The sequence below is a fragment of the Heloderma suspectum genome, chromosome 4 (genome assembly GCF_057233095.1).
Source record: "Heloderma suspectum isolate Gila_16-S chromosome 4, 16-S_ref, whole genome shotgun sequence".
In the NCBI taxonomy this organism is placed as follows: Eukaryota; Metazoa; Chordata; class Lepidosauria; order Squamata; family Helodermatidae; genus Heloderma; species Heloderma suspectum.
Genome location: NC_139461.1, coordinates 231,647,221 through 231,664,143, shown reverse-complemented (window position 1 = coordinate 231,664,143; position 16,923 = coordinate 231,647,221). Strand labels below are relative to the sequence as shown.

The window sequence follows — 16,923 nt, the reverse complement described above, 5'->3', positions numbered from 1 at the left end:
GAATGATTGCCTAAAGCCAGGACTCTGTCTGTTCGGTCTGATAGATTATTCAGTTATGGCTATAAGTAGACCTGTTTCCTAGTATAGGAATTTTCTTATGTTATTGTGCATACTCTCTGCTATCTGTCATTATCCTCTTTTATTCTAAAAAAACATGACTCAACTGAACTTTTGGGCTGAACTCTAGTAGAAACCCACCTTCAAGGGTCAGTTTGTCCCTTCTATCTGCTGGACCATTTGGACTATCCTTTATCAATTACATTATGGATAGATGGAAGGGAAGATGGGTTAATTGCTTGGCCGGTGGACATGAGGAGCTTTGCTGGTTGTCTTCTTGCTCCAAAGAAAACACCATGAGAGACAGGAGGAAACTCACTGCCCCCACCTCAGTTTTGGTTAACTAGGGGTGAGTGATGGCAGAAAGAGAGTAAAAGGAGGCAGATGGTGTATTGGCAGTGAGCTATCCTGTGGGGCCAGTGCTGGAATGGCTGTTCTCCATCTTGACAGGCATCTTTTCCCTTCAAGTATTCCATAAAATTAAAGAAAAACCAGTTACAAAGACACTACGTTAAAACTCTCACCACTGAACTGTGTCTCGTTCCCCCAAAGTGTGCATTATTTCCTCCCTGCACCGTTGCTGGTGTTCTGGATTCTGAGCCATGGCATGTAGGATCCAGGAGATCCCACTGGCTGTGGTGTCATGGCCTTCAAACATGAAAGTGTCCACCTCAGCACGCAGTTCTTCATCAGATAATCCAACTCCATTTTCATCCTGATGAAACAAGGAGATTCATGCTGTTAAGAGATTAAAAGATGTTCATCTCTAAACATGAGAAAGATTTGTAAAAAGCCCTATTTACTTATCATTTCTTAATCCAGGTGGACCAAAGGCACAAGTTGAAAAGAAAATGCCTGAGAAGAATAGCCACTGATCGGGGGCGGCAAAAGTTCAGCACTCTTCAGCCACAAAACTCCTTTGCTATTAAGCTCAGACACTCTTTCTATGTTTCTATAAACTCTTCCTATGTCATTGGGCCTGTTCCATAATTTAAAACCTGGAACTACTGCTGTCACTTCTAGTTTGATCCTAAAAAAACAACAACAAGCAGTGTCTATCAGGGATTAAAATTTGCTCATTTGCTTTAGAGCTTGGGATGAGATATTTCTTATTGTAGATTTCTTTGTTTTTCAAGAAATAGGAGAGAGACAACAATAAACACTGGTCATCTTGACATAATATGAAAAAGTGAGAACTCTGTGGAGTGTTACCTTCCATGTTCAGGTGCTATTGTGCATATGAACTCATCCTCCTGCTATTCAAGCCATTTAACATACCACTAGTTCCAACTTTCCCTACATTTTTGGAAGAATGGGACCACAGGTGCCAAGGCAGCATGGCAACTGGGAACAAACTAATCTGAGAAGGTGGATTAAAAAAAGGAAGCTTATGAGGGAGAAGAAAGTAAAGTGATGGAGGCCTGCCTGTGCTAAGTGGTGGAAAGGCACATTTCTCTGAAAGCACATTTCATTGAAGATCGGAGCCTAAATTATTCCTTATCATTTTGAGAACCCAGCTCCTACCTGAGTATGTGTTCTGAGACCAAGAAAGTTTCAGATGACAGGGAGACTATGCAGTTCTTCCCATGCACATTGAGCTTGTGGGAGCCTCTTCTACTTGGGTGATATCCCAAGCAACTGTTGTGTGTAAGTATCACAAGCATGTTGGCAGAGCCAATGGCATGGATCTTTGCCACCTAATTGGAACCTTCCTTTCCAGTGGAATGCCAGTTAGGTAGAATAGAAAAGACACATGCAACAGCCTAAGTGCTTGCAGTATTTACATAAATCTACCCTGCAGGCATTGTGTGACAAAAGAACCTGCTTTTTCATGTGGAGAAGCGGGTTCCACATGGCTTGTTTAATGGGTGAAAGATACTCCTATGTTCTTAGTCATCATTGACTGGGAACAGAAATTGTGCCCTGGCCATATAGAATCCTCAAAATGTAAAGAACTTAGTGTTGATAAAATTAATTTAAAAAAATTCTTTAAGAGTGTCAGAGTTAATCATTAGGCATGAGTACATTGCCCCTGTTCCATTCCTGGGCTCACTCTGGCATGCATTCAGGTTTAGCTAAGGGAATGTCTAAAATCAATTCTAGAATTGGGGCATGCTTAATTTGCTTCAGTTCATTTGCATCTTCCCTCTTCTGTACTTTACTAATGCACAGATGTGCATTGATAAAACACTGCCCCCCAAGCAATCTTGCTGTTATCACAGATATGACAGAATCAAGATTATTTTTGTGCAGTGTTTTACAGATGCACACATGCACTCCTGTACATTGCACAAAAATAATATTTTGATACAGTTGTACATACAATCACATCAAGGTGGTTTTTTTCTTCTGTTTTATCAGTGCCCATGTGCATATCAGTAATATAGATTGGGCAGAAAGAAATAGAGAAAATGAAGGAATTTAAACCTGTGGGAAATGGTGCATGCATTGCACAGCTCCTCTGTATACAAAACTGGAAATAAAAAAATTGTACCATGGAGAATTCCTAATGAATTGGTTCCACTTTGGAAACAAGACCAGGTTATTTGAAACTCCAAAACCCAGGAAGAAATTTGGTAAGAGGAGAAATTCAGAAGCATCCCTGTTAATAATTTCACATTGATACATGCTGTACTTCATACAAAGTAAAAATGATGACATTGTAGGATAGCTAATGTTAGTATTGTACATGTGTCTTATGATGGCACAAAGCAAAAAGTGTCAGTTGCATTAGGGTTGAAGTTTCCTACCTTGGCACAAAGAAGTATATCCAAAAAGTCCAAGTACCGTTTCTTTTTAATTTTTTCAAGTTCTGCTTCCTCCTGGAATGCTTTCTTTCTTTCTTCTATGACTTTACCTGTAATGAATGTTAGGGTTAAGTCATTGAGGCTTTAGTAATCTACAGTGACGATGTTCCCTGCCCCAACAATCAGAAGAACCAGCTGCATTGTCCACCATAAATCAGGAATATGGTGTTTGGCAAAGTGCTAGGGCTGTTTTATAGCTGAGCAGCAACAAGGCAGAGGAAAAGTTAGAACACTGATTCTTGTAGCACAGTTTCCTGCATCCAATAGTGATGGGCTCCAAATAAGTCAGAAGCCACTCAAGAAATATGGAGTGACCCTGGGCCTGTGGCAATGGTCTTGGTTGGCATCTTCAGACGTTTGCCAAAGCCCATGATCCACTAGAGGACCCATTACATTGGAATCTCCTGGCCTTGCTCCTCCTCTTCTTTGTTGTTGCTGTCTGCTCAGTTGCCTCTCTAAGTGAGCAAGTGCGAAGTGAGAGGAGTAAGGAGAAGGAGCAGTAACCTCCATTGTCTTGGCTTCTCTCTCTGGTAGCTGGTGCCAATTAGGTCCAAGGAGAGAGGTAAGTACATGGGCAGCAGCAACAGATGCACCAAGAAGGACAAGTTGGGCACACTCAGGGAATGGGGCCCCCCAGAACCTGGCACTGGCACTGAGTGACCCATCCACCATGTTAACCTAAAAGTTTGTAACTTCTGGGATTTCTGATAGGATGGTGGTGACCAGGATCAAGAACCTAGACTATTTAATACACCAGTTTGAAAACTCAGGGGAGCTTTAAAATCAGTTTCTGACACAATGTGAAAAGTTGCTATTAGAAAAAAAGAAAGATAGTCCATTGCCCACTATTAAAGAGTTTTTTAGATTGTGACCACTGAATTAAATCATGAACAGAACAAGTAGTTACAACTTTTTTGCAGCTCCAATTTCAACAAAACAAATTTTGTTTATTAACCTTGGTCAAATGGTTATACTTTCAAGCTCAAGTCATATGGTCATTTGGGAATGGAAAATCTGGGCTGTTGCGATGGATACTAAACCTTTTGTACTCAGCCTCCTCTTGTATGTCCACTAATCAAGTGCCTAAAACTCATTTCAGTGATTAACATAGTGCTCTGGCTTATGTGCCAATCTGCAAGCTTCCAAGAAATGACCCCGGATAATTGTGCCGCTAAGGTTATCAGTTTTGAGATATATACAGTGGAGGCTGGTGGCTGCAATGTCAATGGGTGGTGAGTCCTCTCTGGGTTTCAGTCAGAACCAGCCAGAACTCTAAAGGAACTATCCAAGGTGCTGAACCTGTTTTAAGGAAAGGGTTCAGCACCTTGGGTAGCTCCTTTAGAGTTCTGACTGGTTCTGACTGAAACCTGGAGCAGATTTACTGCCCCACTGACATCAGAGCCACCAGCCTCCATTGGAGATATGTGCGTGCACGTGCGTGTGTGTGCACACGTGTGTGTGTGTGTACATACATACATACACACACATAATTTTCACCTTAGCTTATTGAATCAGAGGGAGTTATAGGTATGTGCTTAAGCCCCTTTGGATACCTCATCCCCATCCCATTAATATAATGGGTTGAATCTAGACTTAAGATTGATGAAGATATGCTAATGTTGAAGCAAATAGGGAATGCAATTTTTGCCAATCTCTCCTTCCTCCTGCAGTCCCTTGTAGTCACTGAAAAACTCATCCAGAAGGCTGTGTATCTCCTCAGAGTAGTATGAGAGGCAGCATGGGGGACTGCAGCGGGAAGGGAGAACAGCCAAACATTGTGTGCCCCGCCCCCATCCTCCAGTGGGAAGCCTCTACCAGGTCTCAGTCTGTTCTGTGAATGGAAGAAGCCCTTCTGTTCACAGAACAGCCAATCTGGATCCAACCCAATATTTTCACTTCCCAGGTCATTACAGTATTTTCCCCCTCTCTCTCTTTTTCACTATAGACTAACATGATGACTCTCCGAATTTCTTCTCAAAGGGCTAGAGAAAGGAATATTTCAAACATTTCTATTTATTAGTTGTCCTGTCAATGAAGTGGGGGTTGGGGCGAAAGTGAATATGGGATGTTGCCTGTATGTTGGTGTGCCAGTCTGCAGGCTTCCAGGAAACGACGCCCGGCTGAACTCCATCGATAAATGAGATCATTCCAATAGAAGGGGTTACGCACTCTCTGAGATATCAGATAGGTCAGGTCATAAACAGCTTTGATGTAATGATCTAACTCTCTGGAAAAAAAAGGCAAGCAAGATATTCATCATCATCCCCTCTTTCATTTAAATGAGAATGGGCATAGCTAAAAGAAACACTTTGAACAACATAAACCTGTTAGTCTGGGCACTGCTCTTGGAACTGAATGCACATTTCATGATGCTGTCCAGAGTCATCAAGCTGACATGTTCAAACATCTCCAGAGACTTGGTGGCATCCTCAGCAATCAGTTTCTCCCATTTATCCTGGCGCAGAAAACAAAGGTGAATTCACATTCTAGAGCCAAACTAGCATGATTGAATAGCTATCACAAGTCAGATATCAGAGCTTTCTTATCGCGTGAACACTTCAGTCAGAGACAAGCTGATTGAGTGATAAATAACAACTGTTATGCTTAGGAACAACATTAGCAGATCATGTCAATTTGCTCTGTGTGTGTGGAGAGAGAGGCTGGATGGGAAGAACAGTGGTTTCTTGCTAAACATTTTCCTCTTAGTCCAGATAGAAATGGCAAGTTATTTCATTACTTTGACTAGTCTTCCCCAACCTAGTGCCCTCCAGATGTGTTTGACTAATATCTGGGGATGATGGATGTTGTAGTCCAACATTTCTGGAGGGCACCAGGTTGGGGAAGGTTGACTCTGACATGCAAGTTCGGGTGCATTTAAGTACTAGGAGACTGTAACATTTACCAGTCCCTTATTCAACCTTACACCTAACTATTTTCCCCCAAAACTGAGAGAAATAACAATTGCAACCTCAGCATCAGCCTCACCCTCAGTACTACTTACCAGCATCACTTTGGTTGAATCTGCAATCAGTGCTACATAAGGTTTCAAGATGTCATAGTGGAACCCTGGGGTTAAGAGTCGGCGGTGCTGAAACCACTTTGGCCCACTTAGGACCAGAAGCCCTTCTCCTGTGGGCACAAAAACCATTCCATGGATTATTTAGTTCATATCCCACCCAAAGGGGCACTGGATTTGGGTGGTGGGGCTCCTCCTTATATGAGCATTTATTTATAGATATATACATGTCCATGATAGATTACACTGCCATGAGTGGTGAGAGGAGGCCGCTGGGAAAGGATGGTCCAGGGACAAGGGGCCGGATAAATAAATCGATAGACAAAGACCTGAACGGAGGATCTACTGTTGTTCATAATTTTATAACCCAAATGAACTATTCTAGAAGCAGAATGAGAAATCAGTGCTATTCATACTGTGTGCCACATAATGAGATGGTTCACATGCTCATGCTATGGCCTGCAATGCACCTGCCACTTCTGCTTTTAGTCAACAACCTATGATCAGCCCATTCATAAGTTGTTGAGAGTGATGTGTGAACACTGAGTGCTGGGTTGTTTAGGGCCTAAACAACCTAGCACTCAGGGTTCACATGTCATGCTCAACAACCAACAACTGGGCCAATCATAGGATGTTGAGTAAAAGCGGAAATGGCAGGTGCATGGGAGGCAGCACACGCATTCTTTCCTGCTCATCCCCAACAGCCTATGGGTTGTTTAACCCATGGGCTGTCATTATGTGTGCATCAGATCAATGTCTGTTTCTGAAAATCCAGATTTGTATATCTGTGTTTGATACATACATCACACTTATACACATGTGTAATGTTTATGCAACATGAAGGGTTTCCATGATTACATTTATGATACTTCTGATTTTGAAATGTGTACAGAATCAGGGCTTGTGGAGATGTGCAGAGATTCCAGGAGAAGCCATTGAACTTTATGATGTGGGAATAGTGACACAAGAGAAAGGCAGGTATGGGGGGGGGAGCCAAAGAACCACTCCTACAGCCTTTTGCAGACTCTGTCTGCAGATTTTTATACATCTATGAAAGGACTAAATGAGAACTAAAAGCCTGGGGCACAATCTTGCCAAACATTTTTAAGTCCCCTTCACTTAACAGGAGAGAGTAAATCTTGTGCTCAGCACTTCTGTTGAAACCAGTGGGGCTTTAAAATACTTACTTTTGGCTGGAATACATTGTTTGTCATTTGTTGGGTTTGTTGGGTTTAAACTTAAGATCCTCCAAATTTCACATCTGATTTGTTATATTGATTTAAAATTTCTAGACTACCATTCAACTCAAAGAGCCCTAAGAACACCCTCAAGATAAAAGAAAGTTTCTGAATGGAATTCCATTTGGAACTGTACAATGTGAACAGCACTGTGAATCATTGACCTTGAATCAATAAGGCAAGTTTCAGTATAGGTTCTTTATATTTTAAAAATGGCACTACACTGTGAGGAACCCCACCTCCCCAACATGTGGATCAAAAAAGTGGGATGAATGGATAGTGTTCTTTGTCTTAGCTCTACACTGATGGGGGACAATGTCAGGAGACAGAGATTGAACCAAGATCATCAGAATTTCCAGACAAGGCTTTGATTGTGCAATTGCACTGCCCCATTCATAGAATTTTTACAGAAGGTCCAGACAAAAACCATCTTCCATTTGTAGCCCTCCCATGTTTTCCCACTGCTTCTTGTCTTTTTTCTTACCAGAAAAAATAATCCATTAAGATGGAAAAGATGGAACAGCTGCACAATGCCTTTTAACTGTTAGCACTAGGAGCCCCCTGACATATTACAAAAGTCTGGTTGTAATGCATATACCAGAGTTGATAATTTATCTTTCTACTTACCAATCCAAGGGACCAAGAACCTATAGTTGAACATAGACTTGGGGTCTGAAAAATAAAATTGAAAACATTCTTAAGACAAAGAAGCTCAGTGATCCAGTCAAAGATAAGCCACACCCTGTGGTATTGTAGTGGTGAAGAATGGTATCCCATAATCACCAGTCATAGCTAGTGATTGGGGCTTACTCTTGGACACTGATGGCCTCATCAACCCCTCACTGAGTTCACTAAGTTGGAAGGTGTTTAGCTTCTGGCTATGTTCCACTGCAGGTCTATATGTTCATTAATTACGTTGTGGCTCTTACTTCAGTCTATACATCCTGTCTCATAGCAAAGGAGTGGGGTCAATGTAAACTTGCCATATACTGTTATATCAGGAATAGCCTGCTGTAGAGAGCTTATACCTGCTACTTTTTTTAATTAGAATTCCTCTACCTGTCAAATAGTGAAAAGTCTAAGAATATAGGAAGCTATATTCCACATCATCATTGGTCCATGCCAGTCTATGTATGGTGTCTGGTAGCAGCTTTCCAAAATTTCATATAGGCAACTTTCCCAGCCCTGCCTGGAGATATCAGGGATTGAACTTTCTGCTTGCAAAGGATGAGCTCTACCACTTCCCATCAAGAGTTTGATGTAAGTCTTGTCTAAAATTTCACTAAACTTCCCTGCCACAGCAATCACAGAAATGGATGCGGTGAGCTATCTTTCCTTGTGTCAGTAGTCAGTTCATACTAACATTTTTCCAGGCCTCCTGTGTTCAGCTTTTTTCTTCATTGTCCTAAGAGTTTGTGTGCATTTGTTTTTGCACTGCCATGGCAAATGGCAATGGCAGCAACTGCGTTGGCAGCATGGCCCCCCAATTTTGCATGCTCCGCAATGCCACATATCTCGTTTCATTCCTGGGCATCGGGAAAGGGGGAGAGGGAAGGTGGCCACCACCACACACAAAAAAAAGGTGGAGAACAGTTGGAGAAAAATTTGGAAGGTGGCCTTTTATTTGCGAGGGGGTAAGACAAGAAAAAAATCAGTAGCTTCCCCAGGGTCTTCCAGCTGTTAGATTTCTGAGGGGTGACCGTGGATACATCTTGCCTCCAACACAGGTGCTGATAATACTGCTTCTTCCCTGCAAGCCTTATAGCAGGTGTGAGTGGGACAGTGTTGTGTCCAGCTCCAGGGAAGAGGTGGAATTAGTGCTGTGCCAAAATCTGCCCTCCGATTTCCTGAATGTTTTGTTCCCCCATGAAACAGGCTTCCATTTTTCCACCTCATATTCAGAGCATTTTATAGTTTATTTCGGTCATGTTTCTGAGCTTACCTAATCACTGTGATGTGGCCATGTGTGCTGTGTGTGTGTGTGTTTTCTTTCTATTATGCATCTCTCCATGGCTCTACAGCCTCCCAGGCTGCCTGCCCTTCTTGATCTGAAAAGCCATGTGGGAGGAATTGTCTTCCCCTGGACTTTAGCTGAAATGCAGGAAGCTGAGGAGGCTACAGACTGCTGGAGAGATGATTGTACAATGACGGGCAGGGCATACATACACATTCCTCAGCCCAGTGGAGGCTGGTGGCTCAAATTTTGGTGGGGTCATGAATGCATTTAAGGTTTCAGTCAGAACCAGCGAGAACTCTAAAGAAGCTATCCAAGGTGCTGAAGCTATTTTCCAGATCAGCACCTTGGATAGCTCCTTTAGAGTTCTGGCTGGTTCTGACTGTAGCCCTGAATGGATTCACAGCCCCACCGAAATCAGAGCTACCAGCCTCCATTGCCTCAGCCACCTCATCAGCACAACAAGCACAAGAACCCCAGACCCAATCCATGAGAATTTATTTGAATTTCTTTTCTATCAAATTGAATGAGAACGGTCAAAATATGTGGAAGAATTTTTTAGCACAGCACTACAGTAGCTAAGTGTTGAAAAAGCATCACAGAACAATCTAGAAGAAATGCAAGTTTAAGTTGTCTCACTGATGAGCCAGGCTCATCACTGGCTCTCAGATAGGGATGGACGAAAGGGACTTACATCGTCCCGCAGCTTGCTTCGCGGTGGGGGGGAGGCGCTTCGGTTCTCCCCCCGAAGTTCAGGCGAGGGAGGGGAGGCGCCCTACCTCGCCCGGCCAAAATTCAGGCCGGGGGGGGAGGCGCCCCATCCCTCACCAGCGAAATTCAGGCCGGGTAGGAGCGTCTCGTCTACCCGGCCACGAATAAAAAAGTAAAAACACACACACACACACCCGTGATAGGCTACACAACGATTTACGTAGCCTATCACGGCTAGATTTCCAAAGTCAGCCGTGATAGGCTATGTAAATCATCACATAGCCTATCACGGGTGACTTTGAAAAAAAAAAGCGCGTACGCAAATGGCGGCTCCCATGGGGACCGCCATTTGCGTTTCTTAGTTTGGCACATCTAGTCTACGTAAAGATTTACGTAGACTACGGCGAAAATAAGGGCAACGCAAATAGTGTTCCCTTATTTTCGCCGTAGTCTACGTAAATCTTTACATAGACTACCCCTGTCCAAATAAGGAACGCAAATGGTGGCGCCCGTGGGCTGCCGCCATTTGCGTACACGCTTTTTTTTTTTTTTCAAAGTCACCCGTGAATGGCTACGTGACGATTTACATAGCCTATCACGGCTGACTTTGGAAATCTAGCCGTGATAGGCTACGTAAATCGTTACGTAGCCTATCACGGGTGTGTGGTTTTTTTTTTACCTTACTTTTTTTTTTTGCAATGGCGGCGGCAGCCGGTCGGGAGTCCAGCCCCCGCCCCCACTGAACCGCCGCCAGGACCCGCCACCGAGAGGGACATTCGCCGAAGGTAAGTCCCATCCCGGGGGGGGCAGGGGGCCGGCGGAGAATTTTCCCAACACTTTCGGGGGGCTGAATGTGTTGGCACTCGGCCTCCCGAAGATTCATGGAGAAATTCTCCGCCAACCCTACTCTCAGATAAAAAAGAGATAGTTAGAACCATAACCCCCTCTGCCTCCTGCTGGAACTTGGAAGAGGAGTCGATGCTTGTGCTATGAGAGTATCAATAAGGAAAATCTCACAGATATGTAATAAGCTTACCGCCATGACCAAACACAGCTTTGGCATAATCTGGATGGCTAATGAGTAAGGAAACCATAAAGCCACCAAACCATCTAGGGTAGGCATAGCGGTATTTTTCTGCCCATTCCAAGGACTTGCCTAATTCTTGTCCTCGATGTGCCTACAGTGATAGAGAGTGGAAGGAGAAAACATTTATGAAATCACTTCCTGAGTGTGTAAATAACGTGTGGGACAGGTTTTTCCCCCCTCCCCATAAACATTTGGATCACTGACCTTTTTTTGTGAATATGGCTTTGCAAGAAGATGCCCACATGAAAGACAAGAATAGTGTTCAAAATTGGATGTAGTCTTTAAAGACCTATTTTTGTATGGTAGGCCTTATTTGATGTAATCATACAACATCATAATTCTTCCCAGTTTTTTCATTTCTGTCCTTTCCCAAGTGGTGTCTTGTTAAAGAAAAGTAGAGGCACCATTACTAAAAGTAATAAGAGCCAGTGTGGTGGGGTGGCTAGAGTGTTGGACTAGGACTGGGGAAACCCAGGTTTAAGTAGGGATGTCAGAGAATTTCGCCATGAATCTCAGGGAGGCCGAATGCACCCCCGAAATTGGTGGCGAAACGGTCTCCCCCCCCCCCCCCGGAATGGGACTTACCTTGGGTGAATCCTCCTGGTGGCGGCGGTGGCGGCCAGTCTTCGACCGGCTGCCGCCACCGCCATTTCCAGTAAAAAAAACACAACAACAACAAAACGTGATAGGCATAGGCTACATAAAGATTTACGTAGCCTATCACGGCTAGATTTTAAAAAAATGCCATGATAGGCTACATAAATGTTTATGTAGCCTATCACGGCTGAGTAAAAAAACCCAAAAAAACCGTGCATACGTAAATGGCACGCTATTTGCGTTCCCCTTATTTTCGCCATGGTCTACGTAAATGTTTACGTAGACTAGACGTGCCAAAATAAGGAACGCAAATGGCGTGCCATTTGCGTATGCACGGGTTTTTTTGTTTTTTTTTACTCAGCCGTGATAGGCTACGTAAACATTTACGTAGCCTATCACGGCTGACTGCAGGGACACAAACGGCGGCAGCTACGGCCCCCGCCATTTGCGGTCCAGCCAGCCAGGATTCGGGGGTGGAGGGACGGAGCACCTCCCCCCCCAGCCAGAATTTGGGGGGGAGGGACGGAGCGCCTCCTCCCCACCGCAAATCAAATTTCGTTACAGGTAAGTGACTTTCGTACATCCCTAGGTTTAAGTCCTCACTCAGCCATGAAGCTCAGTGGGTGACTTTGGGCCAGTTACTAACTCTCATCCTAACTTAATTCACTGTTGGGATTTGCCCCAGCCCAGTAGGCCTTGCAGCCTCCGAACCAAAGTTTCCTTCGGATTTAGTAAGCATAATGTAAGTCCAGTACAGCTGTGGGAAGTTAGCAGCCATGGGAGCCTTCTCTGCCGGGTCTGCCCAACGTCTCAGCTACTTACAGGAGAAAGAAGGGATGAAACTCTGGCCTTGAGCTGGGTTCTGATTTATTACCTGGGAAATCTATGGGAACTGTGCATAAACGAAGGAGAGCAATTTAGGGGGGTGCCTCAGCTCTCAGTGTCAGCTCAAGAGGGCAGAGCAAAAATGCCCTGTCTTACTGCAATGCTAGCTGATGGGCTAAAATCCTTTGTCAGGAAAGACTAATTGATAATGGGCTACAAGCCACACCACTATTTATATGCTTATGCACACATGAGAGCTTTGCTTGTATCAATTCCTTTTATTGCCTAGAACCCTTCCTCACCTGGTCTTTCTTGCCAAACACTTTCTGCCTGGTCTGACTGTTCATGCTTCCAGAGAATCTTGTAACATGGAAACTCTAAACTAGAAATTGTTGGTAAACAAAGACTTTGTGATGTTATCTGTCAGGGAACAGCCACTCTGTTTCTACTGTTTGAAACCCATTCTGGTTGGATTTCCTATCATATGAGCTGCTGAAACACTTCCTTCCTTGGACTCTCTATCCAATTTGAACCCTTGTCTGTTTGAACTTTGTATCATTAAAACCTGCCATGAAATATAATGCTGGACTTTTCATAGACTCTGGATTATTGTTTGCCATGAACCAACTACCTCCATCTTTTGATTAGGATCTTCTGAACACCTTCTGATTAGGATCCCTAATCCCCTCTGTGGCTTGACAAGTTTTTTTTTAGCCTTTGTTTAGTTTTTGAGAAAAGGAAATTTTATGCATGGCTCAAAAAAAGCCACTGGACCTAACTGTCTGAAGTTTGGCAGGTTCTTTCACCTCCATAGTGGCTACCATGTCCCCAAATTCTGTGCACTTATATGGAAGCATGATAAAATTATAGTTCTTTGCTTTGACAGATTTTCTGGGAAAAAAGCAAATTTTACCTGTGGCTACCACAAAAACAACTGGACCTATCTGTCTGAAAATTGGCAGGTTCAATCAGCGCAATAGGGTCTGCCAGATCTCCAAATTACATTTATCATAAAAACTAAAAAAAGTTATAGCCATTTCTGTTTTCCAATGCAAGTCAATAGGAAAATGTAAAATTGGACTAATTTGCATTGCTGAATCTTGATTCAGATCCGGGGTCCAAATCGGGTTGGATTGGGTCTGAATTGGTCCAAGGCATATCAGGGCCCAATCCAATGCTCCAAATCAGCCTCCAAATTGGGTTGGGGGGGCTGTGCACAGCCCTATTTGAGACCCCTGTGTGTAGGGACCCTGAATCTGGGAATGTCCCTATTTGGCCAGGGGTTCACTAGCCTGGTTATTCTGTGAATCCTTGACATAGTTCATATTGGATCACTGCCATGTGCCAATCATGTAAAAGGAACTACTCCAATGAGTGGGGACTCTGCCATGCCACAAACTATTCTTGTACCTTAAACCCAAGTCAGCTTGGGCCTCCTGAGCATGGGGATCCTGCATTTGGGAATGTCTCTATATTGCCTGAGGCTCTAGCCATGACTCCTCTTGAATTGTGAACCATATCCTGTTTTGAATCTTGTAACGTGAACCTGGATCTCTAAGTGCTTTGAATCCCTAATGTTGTTCTCAGAGTTAAGTCTCTGACTATGACTATGGACCTGCTTCTGTACTGTTCCTTAATCTAAGACATGGGCCATTAGCTCTTGAGTTAACTGATTTGTTATGTCTAAGCTTGACTGCTGTGACTTCTGAAGTGTGATCTGTGTCACCTGATTTGCATTTAAATAAAGCTAAGCCACTGGATCTACATCTCTGTCAGCCTGTCCTAAGGTGAGGAAGCTAGGCCCTGGACATTCACAGTGTTGTTGTGAAGATAAAATGGAGAGGAGGAGGTCCATGTACACTGCCGTTAGCTCCTTGGAGGAAAAGGCAGGATATAAATGTAATAAATACAAAAGAAATGTACTAATTTTCTTCAACAGGAAAGGTTTTGTTTATTGTCTTGGAGGAGAAGCTATCTGGTGTTAAATTTTTGAAACGTCAGTGTGACAATGGTTTGGATCCAGATTGGCCATTCCACAAATGGAAGGGCTCCTTTCATTCATTGGGGGCATCAGGATCCAGCAGAGGGTCCCCAGAGGAGGAAGGGGGTGGGAAAGCAATCTGCAGTGATTTTCTCTCCCCCCACCCCTGTATTCCCTCTCATACTGCCTCCCAGGAGGCATAGGGGGCTTCAGGAGGCAGGCAGAATTCTTGAAGCTTGCCTCTCCACCCCTTTCATCCTCTGCAAGCAAAACTCTGCTAAGTGCTACTCTGAATCCAACCCATTGACAAATTGGGTTGCTTGTGACTGATAGATATTCCCAGAAAGCACACCGAAGATTTTATCAAATGGGTAGAGCAGAGAGAAAGAGCAAGACTAGAAGCTCGGAGTGGGGAGAAAGTGAGCTAAACAGGTGGGGGAAAATAGCGAGGGCTAGATGCTGGGAGGGAGGGGGAAATAGCAAGGCAAAGGGGTAGATAAAGAGCAAGGCTAGAGGCTAGAAAGGGAGAGAAAGGCAGCTGCCCTAACATTTTCCAAGGGTTTTCTTAAACCTATTTTTTTGAAGGGGGCAGGGAAGGGAGAGCTTCGTGGGTGCTGTTGGAGGTGCCCATGGGCGCCACACTGGGGGACCCCTGCACTACACAGTGAAGAATGAAGAACAGCAGAAATTGCCTATTTAAAGTCCAAGTCTTCACTGTTTTGGAGTTTTGACTGTTGCGAAAATGATATAAAACAAAAGCATGTTTCTGTTGAGCTTGTAAGGACCCTGGTAGAGGAATTAAGAGACAGGCAAGAACTAAGAATGGAGGAGGGGGCTTAGAAGTGCAGCGGTTTGCATATTATACCATTCTGTACAGAGAGCGAGAGAGAGAGAGAGAGAGAGAGAGAGAGAGAGAGATTACAATCTAATATGGAATTTACTAACATAAGCTCCCCACTGAAGTAAAACTACAGCTCCCAATATCAAATAATGGTCACGTAGGGCTTAAAAAATGGCAGCTACACCAAAATTAACTGGATATGTTCAAATAAAAGAAGTCAGGAAAGAATGAACATTTTGAAAATCAAGGTTTGATTGATTCTGAAAGAGAAGAAAAGTTGCTTGTGCTTAAAATTATTATTGTATTTTTAATGAATACAAATACAAATAAAAAGGCTATAAAATTGGAAGGAGTATAAGCAGGGGCATGAAAAACAACAACAGAAGACGCCAGGTGCTGAGGGAAACATTGGCAAATAACATACAGAGTTAGCAAAGAACACAGGTCAATAAACAACAAGGATTGGGAAAACTTGTCACATGGCAGGGGAGGGAACTGAGTTGGGGTGGGGGAACCAGATGCCCCCCACGCAGCCTTCTGTGGGTCAGATGATGTAAGGGGGTGTGGCCATGCCCTGATGTCATCATTCCCCAACATGAAGCACTGGCTGGAGTCCCAGCTGGTGCTTTGTATCAAGGGTGCTTCTTCTTCCTGGATGGAGGAAGGTGCAGTGAGGGTGAAGCAGTGTCCTAACTGTGTCCTCAGCTGAGGCTGCTTTGTCTGTTCCACATCCTCCGCAATGGCAGAAAGCATGGTGCAAGCAAACCACTTAGTATGCAGTGGCCCCCCCAATCCATTAGTTTAATCAAGCGCACTGCCTTGCCTCAGGTGAAATGGACATTGCAATGGTCACCTATTGGGGGGGGGTGCTGATTATGGCCTCCTTCTTTTTTCCCAGGCTCAGCTAGCATTCTGCTTCTTCCTTGCTTGCATTTGCTTAATTCTGCTGTTACCATATTACACAATGTATTTGTGAAAAAGCTTTTTAAAAAATGACAAACCAACCTGGCCATGGCTCCTGAAGTTCAGCCCAAAATATACGTGGAAAACAAACACACTTCAGAAACAGAAGCACAGAGGAAAAGATGACAAAGAAAATATGCTTTCATTAAATCTGATGAAATCTAGCCTGGGTGATGTTCCCACACAATGAGGTTGGTGGACAACCACAGAACTCACCTCTTACTCACTCCATTATCATTTTGACACACTTGTCTCTTGCATTGAGAATCACGATTCTCTTGCTTTTTAACCCAGCTGGGACAAGGGCCCCCTAAAATAACTCCAGAATATTCCACATGAGGAGAAGAGGGCAGGGCCCCTGTATTCCCCCCCCCCAATACCTGTGTAGAAGAGGGGATTTTGACAGGTGAAGCTTGTCATCTGGGGGGACGGGAGGAAACCCTACCAGGCTGAAGTCCTGCCATCTTTTGCATCTTATCTGCTTGATTCTTGCTCCTAATGGCTGGAATTCAGTGATCCCCATTCCCCAAGCCACCCTCCTTACCTGCCTGCTGCTGTGGCCATAAAGCCAGTGACCTGGAGGGCCTGGGAAACTCTTGAAAATCTTGAGGAGCTTCTTTCTCTTCCAGTACAACTGAATGGCTTTCAGCAGCCCACACGTGAAGATGAACCCAATGAATAGGTATAGAAGTTGCAGAAAGAGGATTACTATTCTCTCCAGCATGGAAGGCATGATGCTGCAGGCTCCGATCCCTTTCCAGCAGTGTTTGTGTGTTTACAATTTCTGTGCACAGAGTTTTGGCAATCAATACCTGCTTCAGCATGCCTCTCACGCCTCCTTCTTAG

General features: G+C 44.0%; 1 protein-coding gene across 2 annotated transcripts in view; it reads right to left on the bottom strand.

The window, feature by feature from the left end:
* Positions 1–16,923, bottom strand: part of LOC146348202 (cytochrome P450 4A6-like) — a 35,912-nt gene extending 18,989 nt beyond the window's left edge. For both annotated transcript variants that reach the window (XM_084852576.1, XM_084852575.1), the window contains exons 1-8: positions 16,622–16,923; positions 10,820–10,961; positions 7,746–7,790; positions 5,866–5,993; positions 5,189–5,319; positions 4,937–5,091; positions 2,808–2,914; positions 582–772 (exon numbers count right to left, since the gene is read on the bottom strand). In XM_084852576.1, coding sequence (XP_084708702.1) covers positions 582–772; positions 2,808–2,914; positions 4,937–5,091; positions 5,189–5,319; positions 5,866–5,993; positions 7,746–7,790; positions 10,820–10,961; positions 16,622–16,810 — 1,088 coding nt within the window. In that variant the 5' untranslated portion in view covers positions 16,811–16,923. The remainder of the gene's footprint in view (positions 1–581; positions 773–2,807; positions 2,915–4,936; positions 5,092–5,188; positions 5,320–5,865; positions 5,994–7,745; positions 7,791–10,819; positions 10,962–16,621) is intronic.